Source organism: Diceros bicornis, chromosome 14 (genome assembly GCF_020826845.1).
Source record: "Diceros bicornis minor isolate mBicDic1 chromosome 14, mDicBic1.mat.cur, whole genome shotgun sequence".
Taxonomy (NCBI): Eukaryota; Metazoa; Chordata; class Mammalia; order Perissodactyla; family Rhinocerotidae; genus Diceros; species Diceros bicornis.
In genome coordinates, this window is record NC_080753.1 from 43,458,704 (window position 1) to 43,471,947 (window position 13,244).

Genomic DNA, 13,244 nt, shown 5'->3' on the forward strand with positions numbered 1-13,244 from the left:
AGCTTGAGGAGATAGCATAGCTTGGTAACTGCAGCAACTATTGGTCTCTAAGTTGACATTCTCCCCCCATGAGAAATGCTTTGTCAAGAACTGAGAGAACCTTACTAACGTCATTCAGAGATCACAGATGTCTCTTATATTTTCTATCATCAGTGGGGATCTTCCAGAATTACCTGTGTGAGTTCTTAATTAGATAGAGGACTTTATTAAATAAAAAGAGGAAAACACCATAAAAATCTTACTCTTCAAGGTTAAGGCAATGACGCCCGGCTATTGTGTTGTTGCTTTTTAAATTTCTTAGTGTTTGATGTCCTGCAGCTCAAGTACGTACAGATGCTAACGTGCGCCCTCATTTCCCATGCAGAACCCCTGGGATCATCCTTGCGGGGGATTCACTGCCTTTGGCCAAACCTCACCTTTGGCCATACCTCACCTTTGGCCGTATGTTAAGATCAGAAATAAAAAGCATACATAAAGTAGACTAGTTGGACTGAATTTATTATCCAAAGGCACATGTGGAAAATGGGGTAGAGCTAAGTACCCTTTTAAAGATGGTTTAGGAAGAAAGCTAATTTATAAACCCCTTGACATAACTCTAAAAAAAGAATCTGATACAAAAAGCAGGATACAAAATTTAGCATGCGTTCTGCTCAAAATTATTGTTTTAAATGGAAAGGGAAGAGTTGAAGAAAATGAAATACACCAAAATTCTACTGGTGGTTGTTGTTGGGTAATGGAAACAGTATGGTTCTTCTCTCCTCCTCCCTGCCCTGCATTCTTTCTACTTTTCTGTTTTTTCCTAATATAAGAGAGTGCTTTTATGCTTGGGAAAACCAAAAATCATCTAATTACTTCTATTTCCTTTAATGAGCCTCAGAATACTTAACTCTAACAATCAATACTAACACTCCTAGCTGACTAGTCGGTTTGTCTAGTTACTTTATAGTTAATCAATGCCTCCAACACTTCCACTCTGAACTAATCAGTTTGGAGATTCATGCCTGACAGGTGTTGAAAAGAGGTCGGCCTGTAGCTAGGCTATCAGGATCCTTACCCTAGCATATCTACCTCATGGGTCCCCTAGTGGAACTGTTCAAATTTGGGGAGAGAGGCTTGCCAACTCTGGCTAATCAAACTCACAGGAAAGTATAAGCCAGAATACCAGTTTATAAAAATGTAATGGGAAATGGAACTGTCACTTAAACTGAATTTTCCAAACATTTTTCTTCCACTTTTACTACTTCTACTGGTAGCACTGCCATGAGCTGCAGTTTGGGGCCTGCTGTAGAGTCCTGCTAGGTGATCTGTGCCCTTCATTGCCCATCCTCCAAGCAACCCTCCCAGGTTGATTTCTATCATTCATTCATTTATTCTTGAGGGTCAGCTTATCTCTAAGTTCTCCAGATAGCTGGCTATTTCCTTCTCTGAATTGCCTTCATATTCTACCTTTTATTTCTGGTTCGAACAGGGCATGAGACCTGGTGAGATGAGGGGGGATCTCTGATCCCTTGATCTCTTTTTATCTGCCTCAGCCCCTCCCCAGACCGTGCCATCTCCAGGGTCAGTGCTCTTCTCCAAAAACTGCCTGCTGATTTGATGAGCTACCTTCTAATTTAAACAGACTCAAGGTCTTCATGTCAGATAGTGGCTCATTGCCCCCACCAAGGCCCAGTGTTCCTGTATCATTGTGTTAGAACAGAACATGTAAAATCCTATGCTCATTTTAATTTCAAAAGACCCTGGTGTGTGTTCAGATGGATCTCAGCGCTGCATAGCAGGGGAGAAGGCAGCGGTTTTCATTGCGTGAAGAGTCAAGAAGAGAAACAACTGTGGCTTTCTGGCTTCTGTGCCAAGAGGCTCAGCGCAGAATGGTGGGATTTGTTTAACTCTTCGTCAAGGTGTTTGGAATTCTTTCCAGAAACATTCCGTTCTTCCCGTGGATTGTTCAGGTGACAGGGCAGCGGTGGCTGCCCGGCTTCCTGGGACAAAGTAAAGTAAGGAGCAAACCATAGCAGCTTCACCGTTTGCTTAAGATTTGAAACTTATCTGGGATTTAACACACAAACAAATGTCAGCTTTGCTGGCATTTTCAGAAAGACCAGGTGAAGACTCAATAACTTGGGGACTAGAAACATTTTCCAAAGCCCCGGCAGTTTTAAGTACCAGCATCCAAAGAAGAGTTTGTTGTTTTATGTGGAATTTCTTGTTTATTAGATATGGTATTTGGTGAAATTTAGCAATATGTGTTGGTAAAGTGCAGACTACCAGAACAGTCCCATCTCCAAAACGTTTTGCAGATGAAAATAAAGTTGGTCCATAGCTCATAATAAGGACTTCACTGGGGAATCTGAATTGTTTTGGTGTAGTCAGAATTTATGAAACCAAATACATTATTTATCAGAAATCATATTTCTGCTCTGCAAGACTCATAAATATAAACAGCTATATAAATATAGCTGTACTCATCAGAATTATCTTATATGCTCTTGTATGTGAGCCCTCTTTCCTCTCCAGTCCCAACTGTGGACAACTCCAAATGTCTGCAATTTCAAAAAAGAATTTCTCATCATACAAATAACACATAAATACATTTCTGTTATACAAATTAATACAATGCAGAAAAAATTAAAATATTCCTGACTACCATTCAAGCCCACCTCTCCATAGACTGTCTGTTTACTTTCAGAACTTTTTCTATTCACATACATTATTTTATATTGTTTTGTTTTTAACATTCCTGGTATCATACTCTGTGTCATTCTGCCATTTGTCCCGGGGATCTTTCTATGTGGGCATCTTGTTTTTAACTGCTCCTCAGTACTCTGTCCCATGGTTATGTCATAACATATTAATCATTCCTGTAATGATTAACATTTCTATCATTTCCATTTTTCCGCTATTACATTGCCTGTCATGAACATCCCCGTAGACGCCTCTTTGTGAACTTGAGCACATCTCTACAGGAGATACCAAAAGTAGATGTGACTCATTAAAGGATATGTCTTACATCTTCACTAGATACTGCCAAATTGTCCTGCAAACTTTGGGTACCACTGAACATTCCTACCAGCAGTGATACAGCAATTCTGCTGTAGTTCTTTCTGTAGGTGAAGGCTTTTGGTTCAAAGAGACATCTGCTATGAAAATGCAAATTAAGCTGGCAGGGGGGTAACCGGTTTTAAGTCCTTACAGCCTAAAAATGAGTAGTGTAGTGTAGCTTTAGGGGTAGTTTGCTGGAATCTGGGAAGAGAGCTGGTCTGTGGGACTTCCAGGAAGCCAGGGAGCAGCCTGACAACTTAGGGCAACAAGAGGGGAGTGGCATCGTCAAAAAGATGTTAGAGTTGCAGGGCAACTAGCAACCAGGAAGGGCTGAGGAAGCTGGCAGACTAATAGCAAAGAACTAAACCCCCTACTTCAGTTAGGGGTGTGGGCGGGGCCGGTGTTTTGTATACTCCTGTCCCTAATACCTCCAACTCCCCTGTCCCAACCTACTCTTTCTTTTCTCCAAGAGCCTCACTTGGTGTGGGAGGTGCACACTCCTGTTTTATGACTCTCCTTAGGCAGTGTGTCAGCCTTTAGGGGACGCAGGATAGAGATCTCAGCCTAAACCAGCTCTCAGCCAAATTCTTTCTTCATCGATAGTGATCATTTCTAAGACCAGAAGGGCAAAACAGAATATTAACAAAACCTCGTCCTGTTCCTAGTGGTCATCCATTCAACTTGTAAATGCACTGAAAAGTTTCTGAGGATCCCAAAGCATTTTACAATCTGGGACAAACGTTTACTTTGTTCTCAAGAAACTTCCTTACCTATTACTGGAAAAGAGGAAGAAGAAAGGTTATTTCACAATCCAGTTCATATGTTTTCCTCTCTAATCTTTAATTTATTTAAAGAGACGTTTAAACCTTGCAAAAAGAGGTTTGTTTAAGACTGAATAGCATTTTTTAAAAGTTGGATGTGAGAAATTATAGCAGATTATTTTAATTGAAGTTTTAAAATTTCAACCAACTTAGTATCGTCTTTTATTACGCTGCTTTGCTGAGCATCAGAATTCACCTGGGGACCTTTTCAAAATCCTGATACCCAGGTCATACTCCATATTAATTAAATCAGAATGCCTGGGAGTGGGAGCCAGGGTTGGGAGTCAAAACTACTGATCCAATGGCTAAGAGAAAAAAATCTTTTTGGTTTAAAAATATAATTTCTAGGAAGTACAAGACAATCATACAGTTAAAATATTTCTAATAGGTTGTCTTTTCCTGTGATCAAAGAATTCCGTGATGCAATACACCTATTAAACAGTAATTTACAAAATGAAATACAATGCTAATAAAATTTGCCAAATTGAGCCTTTAAGTTGGGTTTTTGGTTATAAAATTATTGAGTACAGAAAGAACATAAACTACAGTGTTTTCTTGACATTTATTATGAGTTTGCATGTGATACAAAGATAGTATAAGCATGTTTTATGAACCTAAGATGATGTTTTTAATGAAAAGTGGACAAATCTCTTAGTAAGCAGCAGACACACAGCAGCAAAAGAGCACTTAGGAGAACTTCATTAAGGATTTAAGTGAATCATGGTTATTTTTGAACCTTGGGCATGGGGAGAAGTAACTAGAGAGAGTCTTCTTTGCACCTGCATCTCATCCTGCTATTCAGGCACTAGATATTAATTTTACTGCACACACATACTTCCACTTAATGACTCTCAAAATTCTAGAGAATGCTCCAAAATTTAAGCTCCCCCTCCCCACCCCAGCTGGAATGGGATTCAAGTCCCACCCAGATCAAAGAGCAGGGCTGTTGTCTATTGGAGTGAGGCAGCACCTGTACGCTGCAAGAATGCCTACAAACCCCAGAGCTGCTTTCTTCTGAAGAGGGAGGGGCGAAGGGAGGGAACTTAAAAACCTGCAGCAGCATGGGGGAGGGGGCTGTTTGTCCTTCTCTCTCTGGGGAAGCAACTCACTCAAACCTCCTTCCTTGGCTGAGCTCCTTCTATAGCTTTGAGTAGGAGATAGCGAAGTTGGCTTTTCCATTACATCTAGGTGGACCACAGGACACTTCTGCTGTTGTTTTTTTAGCTTTTCTTGCTTGCTTGCTGGATCTTTAAAGGGCAGTTGTTGCCATTCAAACTCACCAATTTGGTGTCTGTCAACTTTGGAAGTCTTCATTCTGGACAGTAGTTGCCTCCCCTTTCTCCTGCCAGCCCCTTCCCTTCTCTGGACTGAGGCTGCCTGCTGAGACCATGGTATGTGCTTCAACTCTTCCTGATCCAAAGGGACTAGCATTACCTGAGAGTCCTGGGGCAGTCCTTTGGGGGAACTAACGTTGGGCTTCTGTCCAGCTGAAGTTGTGTCTTGACAGTGCCTCATGGTCAGGCGTGGTGAGTCTTTACGAAAGCAGAGCAAGCGGCTGAAATGAGGTGTGTGCTTTCTGCTCTTACCTGTCTTCCCTCTTCTCTCATGTTCTTATCATAACCTAGATTATTGCTACTTTTGTGAGTGCTCTCTTTCCTTTTCTTGTTTTGCACTGCCACAATAGTGGCCTGATCCTATCTTTCAAAATATACTTTAGAAAAGAGGAGAATGAGTTTAAGTTCAACTCTAAAGAAACCTAGTGTTTTTAGCCTTATGACTTCTAAGTGTAGAATTCTACCCTAAGATCTGGCTGTGTTTTGAATGTGATGCAGAACCTGTCTGAAACTTGGACTTGGCCTATTTATGTGTTTTTGCTGCTGTTGTTGAACGGAGGGAAACATTCCAAAGTATTCGTGTTTTTGAAAATATGGTTGAACTTTGTTTAGAAAAAAAAAGAGAGAATCCCTGAACAAAACCTGAAGTGACTGATAATTGTGTGTAATTTACATCTCAGTAGGTGGGCATCTTTTTTTCTTCATCTGAGAGACAAACCCTTTGGCTTAAAAAGAATATGTGTAGGAAAGAAACCTTACAAGCATCTAACGGCCTCATGACTTACTTCACCTCACCTCACCTCGTGTCACACCTTTTATCATTGTTGACGAGCTTAGTGTGTTTTATGTCTGAACCTGCCTTTAATTTGCCATAATCTTTCCACTGTCTTACAGGACTACCAGCCAGACTTCCAGAAATCATGTTGGTAGGATCCCAGTCCTTCTCTCCCGGAGGGCCCAATGGGATCATTAGAAGCCAGTCCTTCGCGGGGTTCAGCGGTCTTCAGGAGAGGCGATCCAGGCAAGTCGTGTGTGGTTCTCTCCTGAGATGCAGCGTGAGAAGGCCACGGGCTTTGATCCTCTGAAGAGGGTCTGTGTGCATGCAGCCTTGTCAAAACACACACGTATGTGTTATTTTAATGTCTTTCAGGAAAAAGATGTAATGTACTAAAAACTAAGTGCTGTAGTTTCTTTTCTATCTTTTAGATTTCCTCCTGCCAAGAAGATGGCTGAAGATTTAGGATAAGCTAGCAATATATGTGTATAGCTCTCCCTACCCCCACCCCTTTTTGAAGCACATTTTCCATTACATCCAGATTTTGGAGACTATGTTTGGTATGAAGTTATGCAGTGGATCAAGATTGATTCTGGGGAACAGATGTCATTCAGACACAGGCTTAAGAAAGTTAATCTTCTGGTTTTCCTGGAATTTCCCTTATCTAAAATAGGACTTAGGGAACTCAAGAAAGAAAACACAGGTAGTGAAATAGGTAACATGGAGTCAGGTTTGTCTTCAGTTTTTCTGACATGATAAAGGTCTTACACTCTGAAGGGCCATATGTGCTTTGCCCTGTGTTGTCCCCTTTGGTACACACAGTGATGGCAGAGGAAAATAACTAATAACTAACCTGGGAGGCACACAACAGGCACCTGCCAGATATGGAGCTCACGGCTTTCCAGTTGACAGCTGGGTCAGTGAGTGGTCTGGCCTCTTGGTCTCCTAATCAGATCAGTAGTTTGGGTTTAAGTTATCAGGTGTCCATCTTACCACTGCAGGCTGCCACCCTGCCACTAACAGAGATGTTGAGTTGTATGTTATATCGAAACGTAATTTACTCCATTAAAAGAAAGCTTTAAAAAAAGCTGTCAGTCCAGCTATGTGTGCTTTTCTTTACTACAATGCTATATAGAAAGCCGTTTGTCATGCTTATGGCCCTTTATCCAAAAAGTATTCATTCACATTCTAGTCTAATTTAATAGACGCTTGTACCTGATGTTGCACATATTTTTTTATTTGGATTATATCCTTCTGCCTGTTCATTATTTCCACTGGAAGTGTTTGTCCTTGGCTTCCTATGAAGTTTCAATGGCATAATATGTTTTCACTCAGAGAGTAGCATTATCTGAAGCCAGGCTTTGACTCTGAGTAGCCACACGCACAGCAAAGCTTCCAGATTTCAGCAATTAAATCTAATACCAAGAAATTAAATGTAGGATAGTTCAGATCTATTAATATATAAGGGAACATTACCTCCCCCAAAAGATACTAATACAAACACAGGATGATTAAAAAGGCATTTCTTTGGTCAAATCCTTTTGGATGCCTAGAACTCACAATTTCTTCTTTTCTTTTCTCTTTCCATAGATGTAACTCCTTCATTGAAAATCCCTCCACTCTCAAGAAGCCTCAGGCCAAACTGAAGAAAATGCATAATTTAGGACACAAAAATAACAGCCATCCCAAAGAGCCTCAGCCTACAAGGGTGGAAGAGGTCTACAGGGCCTTGAAAAATGGACTTGAGTAAGAACATCGAACTAATACTGCACTGAAACGTTTTTCCTTTCTAATATGCTCAGGGGGTCAGAGAAAAGCTGGTCTTATGAGATAACTTAAAAATGTCTTCATCTGTAATAGATATTTTATTCTTGCACCATCATCGAGGAAGCCTTGAATGAGTCCCAAAGATGTGAAATATGTTGGTTTCCACATCACATCTATAACATTGAAGGGGACCTCAAATAGTAGTGTGTTTATATTTAACTCTGTATAGTATTAGATTTCCCTTAAACAATGGTAGACAGGCGTGTCCATTTTACAGATTGCTGAAGAAGTGTTCTGAAACCTTCCCGAGTAGATTATAGGGATTGTTTGCTCAAAATAAAACTTCTGTGTGTGGTGAGACACCTACAGTCAACGTCGTAGTGAACTAGATAGGATACTGTGAGCCCAACCCAGGGCTGACTCCATAGTGTCTTGCTCCTTCCCTCCCCATTGGTTTTTCTTTTCTGGACTTTCAGCCTCACAGGAGTTCTCCTTTTTGACCATCTGGATAGTATCCGATGCAACTGCTAGAGTTTTAAAAATATTGAGAGATTGGAAAAATACAGAGCCTCTTCCCTGCCAACTCTGCCCTCCACAGAGCAAGGTTCAGATTCTTAATCCCCCTTCAGAAGGAAGGGTCAGCAACAGCCCCAGATTCCTCTTGATGGTCACAGAGTTCACGATTATGTCTCATCTTATCTTTGCAGTGAATATCTGGAGGTTCACCAAACAGAGTTGGACAAGTTGACAGCTCAGTTAAAAGATATGAAAAGAAACTCTCGCCTGGTGGGTACCATCCAGTCATTAGGATGTTAACACAGTGTTCCTTTTTTTTTTTTTTTTTTTGGCTAAGTATCTTCTTTTACTGGATGGGGATGGGGATGAGGAAGAATCTTTAAGAAAAGCAGATCCAAGGGGCAGAGTACTATGTGCCTCCTGATGTATATTTTAGAAGGAGGTTCAATTTCTTCTTAATGCTTTATCCTTAATACTTTTCAGTATTTTCCAAGCATGTTTATGCAGATAAACTTTATAATCAGGAAAAAACACTTAAAAAAAAAACCTCCCTATACCTCTCCCCCAAATAATATAAGGAAATGGAAAGTAGGAGTTTTTCTAGCATATTATTAGTACAGAATTTAGAACCCAGAACTTTGCTTTATCTCCAGTTTTTAAATGTAATAGATCAATGATGTCAGGGAGAGAAAGGAGGCTCTAGAGGTAACCTTTGGGAGAAGTTGGAGGAGTCCTTGAGCCAGTTCTATTGCACATGGTATTGTTCGAGATGCTTGCAAATTTCCTCTACCCTGATGAATTTGTGAGGGCTTGTCTGGTTGAAGAGGTGTTTCTAATGTATACACTATTTTAATTATTTTGTTTAGTTCTAAATAAATACACCTTAATGTTTCAGAGCATCAAAAAGCCCAAAAAAAGCCTACATAGACCTAGGAGGTACAGCTATTCCTTAATAGCTGTCACTTTTTTCTTTTTTAGGAGATGCACTAAAATGTGTATTGTCTTTTTTGAAGGCTTAGAGGTTAAAGCCTTTATAGAAGTTAAAGGTTTCATATTCTAATGATGTTAGAGCATATATCACCCCTGTCTATGTGGAACTCCTTGTGGAATGGCCTTCAGAGCTTTTGAGCGCCCTTGACCGTCCTCAATGCCAGCAAACCTTTCTCCTTGGAGAACAATGGCGAATCAGTGGAGGGGCTTCTGCCAGGACCTAGTGTTCCATAAAAGCCCTCCTGATGGGGGATGTGGGGAGAGTGTACCGGTTCTACTGTGATGTTGTGAGCACGCAGGAAATGAACTTGCTTTAAAAACCATTTGTGAAAACCCTATCACCACCCTCAAGGACTCTTCTTAAATACCAATTTTATGTATTTAAACAGGAAGGCAAGTATTTTTTTAACACATATATCACTGCTACATTTTCTGTTGACAACATTTACTTTGAAAAAAATTAAAAAGTTGGGGCCGGCCCAGCGGCATAGTGGTTAAGTTTGCTCACTCTGCTTTGGCGGCCCTGGGGGTTCACGGGTTGGGCTCCTGGGTGCGGACCTACACACCACTTATCAAGCCGTGCTGTGGCGGCGTCCCACATATAAAGTGGAGGAAGATGGGCACGGATGTTAGCCCAGGGCCGGTCTTCCTCAGCAAAAAGAGGAGGATTGGCAACAGATGTTAGCTCAGGGCTGATCTTCCTCACAAAAATAAATAAATACGTAAATAAAATTTTTTAAAAATAAATAACTAAGTGAACATGCATTTCTGTGCCCCTCAACATGCAGGAAAGGAAAGCTCAAAGCGAGTGAAAACTGTAAAGCTCCCGAGGAGCCAAGAGGACTGGGTGGAATATTCCGGAGGCACGGAGTACGAATAAATATTGGCTCTTAAAAGCACTCTTACTGGTATTTAAAATAACCCAGACTTTTACTGTTTTAAAGCAAATGTCAAAAAATCCAGCAGAACTTTATGGGGCTGATCATTATTTCACTGATAATGCAGAAATGCAGATTAAATCCCCCTGTTAATATCATAACAATTTTGAGGAAGGTATGTTTTAATCCAGATATTCCTTTTTTATTTTAGGGTGTGCTGTATGACCTAGACAAGGTAAGTTATTGCTCTGTGTTGGGGTGTGGCTGAAAAATAAAACCCTGAATCCTTACGTAGAAGGCAGTAATCTCCCCTTAGGTATAATAAGATCCTAGAGAACTGATTTTTCTAATCCTGGAAAAATTCACACTCTTGTCTAGTGATGATGAGTAAGTACTACGATCTACAGATCCAATAACCTGTTTAAGGTCACTTCCATAAAAATGCCACCCAGTTGTAGGGTTTCTCGGTGTGCTGATAAGTTGAAGAATTCCCAAGTGTTTAGAGGTCCTTACCTGTGTTCTCTCTAAACATTAACTATATATTTCATCAAATTGAAAACATCCTTGATTGGAAAGCACACCATTAATTTATGTGCCACTAAGAAAAAAATGCTTTTAAGTTAAACTCGGACACGTTCTTTTCATTTTAAGTTTGTATCTTATATACTTAATGACAAAACCTTTTAGGCCTATTGTAAATGTAGATTTTTTTTTTCTTAGTTATATATGATGCTGTCTCTTTCCATGCCTTTCTGTATAGATAATAACTTTCATGCTGAATCATAGAATAATCTGTTTCCAAACATTTTAAAGGGTAATTAAATTTAATGCATGTAATAATATTTATAACCCAAATGAAGAGATGACACATAAATAATTATGATTATCTTTGAGCATGCACAGGCAGTAGCAATTGTAAAATGCACCCCAATTTCAGAGGCACTAAAATGTGGGAGGAAAAAAGTTCATCTTCAAGCTGATAAAATATGTTATTATGAAGGAATGTAAGTATACTCCAAGACAATATCGTCCTGCCAGAAATCCAATGAATTCCATTTGATTGGCCTCCCTTGGTGTTAAACACAAGGATTCCAGTAACTAACTTGAATTCATCTCTCAGAATATTTATTCAATATTTTTAAAAGTACTTTCCAAATTGATACTAGAGAATCTCTAAAATAGCCACAAAGGAGGAAAGGGCAACTATGTAGCATTTTCTGGTACTGTTGAGTATGAGATAGTAAAGATATCCTCACAAGTCTACATTAATTAAACTGTAAATGGCTGTACTTTTCAAACTTCTTCTTTTAATTCCAGCAAATTAAAACGATTGAAAGATACATGAGGCGCCTGGAGTTTCACATTAGTAAGGTAATTGAAGTTCCTGTTGTCTTTGCCCCTGTGTTTCGGTTCTCAGTTACTGATCAATACACTTGTGGCTTGAGAATAGCATCGAGCCCATGGAGAATTTCTTGTCTAATTGACTCCTAATTTGATTAGCAATTAAGTCCTCCAACAGGCAGTAGAGGTGGAGGAAAAGTAAGAATGGAAAGCCTGATAATCTGGCACAGTTTTGACTCCCCTTCAGTTCAACAACATCCTTTAAGTTCTTCCTATGTAGTGTGCACAGTGCCTGCTAGAGGGCTGACAGTCTCAGTGTAGTCTGGTTGGCGATAAGATTGAACCAAACTGACCTACAAAAAACTTCATGCTTGCCTAACTTTACACTCTGGTCCCGCATACAACTTGGTACCCCATAAACTTCTTCCCTAAGGCCTGTAAAGCACTTAAAGACAGCTGTCAAATACCTCCCTAAATCTTTCTCAAGCTCTTAGTTCCTTCTACTCCTCCTCACATGGCGTGGTTTCCAGGTGCCTTTCATCCTCATTGCCCCCCTAGACATGCACCAGTTTGTCAGGGTCCCTGACATCCAGCCCTGAACCATATAAATAGTTCACTGATGGTCCAATCAGCCTAGTGGGGAGTGGACTATCAGCATCTTGTTCTGGACACTATCAAGAGATACCAGGGCAACCTGGAAAAAATTTCCCTTTGGGGGGCAGCTAAATCACCCCATTAGCAATTCCTGTTCACATCCATACTCATCCGCCTCTCTTCCAAGTGGAGAGACTGGAGGTTTTAATACATCTCTCTACTAGGAGTCAAAAGCTTTAGGTCCTAGTCTCAGCTCTGCCATGTACTCACTGAGCTGTATCATCTACATGGACTTTGGCTTTCCACTCTGTGAAATAGGGCTGGGGAGGTGTACATACTCATAGATGCTCCTAAGAATCCTTTCCAGTTTAAAATTCTATGATGACTTATATGTATGTAAACACATGTATATGCTACTGTCTTTGTACATTCCCACTTTGAAAGATATTTATTACCTGGGAAAATCTAAAATTGCCCCTATTTCTGCTAAACTCAATAAATAAAACAACGACACCTATTAGAAGGTGTTGATGTGGGAGGCAAGCTTTGACAAATTACTCTGTTTCGTCTGAAAAACAGCAAGAAAACAAAATCAGTATTAGATAGGAGTATATTTATCCATCTTGTATCCATCATTGTTAGATACAACAATCCTAGTGGTTATTAAAGGTTGGTAGCATTCTATTTGCAGCACCTTGTACACAGGATGCCTAACGAATTATATTTAATTGAATGAGTCAGTGGGTTTATTTGATAGGAGCCACTACTGACTTATAGGTAAGACCAATGCTTGCCTACAGATGGGCCTGTTTCTGCTCAGATGAGTACATAGTTATCCTTGATCCTAAAGTTTAACTCCATTTCACTAGGATAGGTTGATATTTAAATGAAAACAAAGAATAGACTTTTCATTAAAGGCAAAGTAATAGACTAAGTCATTTGGGCTATACCAGTCATCCAGTGAGGATTTTCCTTACTGAGAAGATTATAATCTCAGAGACTTCAGCATACCCAGTAGTGGGGAAAAGGGTTGAAGTTAGTATCCCAGGAGACCACATGGGTGAAATAGCCTGGCCTGCATTTGGAAGCGGTATCAGCTTTTGTGTTTCTAAAAGTTTTCTGGGGATCTCCCACATTAGAATGATCTGCACTGTTTATTTAAAATTTTAGATTCCTGGCCCAGCCCTAA

The 13,244-nt window shown here is 40.1% G+C and overlaps 1 protein-coding gene across 9 annotated transcripts in view; it reads left to right on the forward strand.

Annotated features, from left to right (window-relative positions):
• The window catches only part of RIPOR2 (RHO family interacting cell polarization regulator 2), a 217,861-nt gene that overhangs the window by 158,242 nt on the left and 46,375 nt on the right, over positions 1 to 13,244 (forward strand). For 8 of the 9 annotated variants that reach the window (XR_009222104.1, XR_009222103.1, XM_058555140.1 and 5 more), the window contains exons 2-6: positions 6,089 to 6,215; positions 7,560 to 7,715; positions 8,444 to 8,522; positions 10,332 to 10,355; positions 11,438 to 11,491. Coding sequence is in view for 7 of the 9 variants with exons in the window: in XM_058555140.1 (XP_058411123.1) it covers positions 6,089 to 6,215; positions 7,560 to 7,715; positions 8,444 to 8,522; positions 10,332 to 10,355; positions 11,438 to 11,491 (440 nt within the window). In the remaining 2 variants the exon portion in view is untranslated. Of the gene's footprint in view, positions 1 to 4,974; positions 5,252 to 6,088; positions 6,216 to 7,559; positions 7,716 to 8,443; positions 8,523 to 10,331; positions 10,356 to 11,437; positions 11,492 to 13,244 lie in introns of those variants that run through there. The other variant, XM_058555137.1, reaches the window with a different exon arrangement.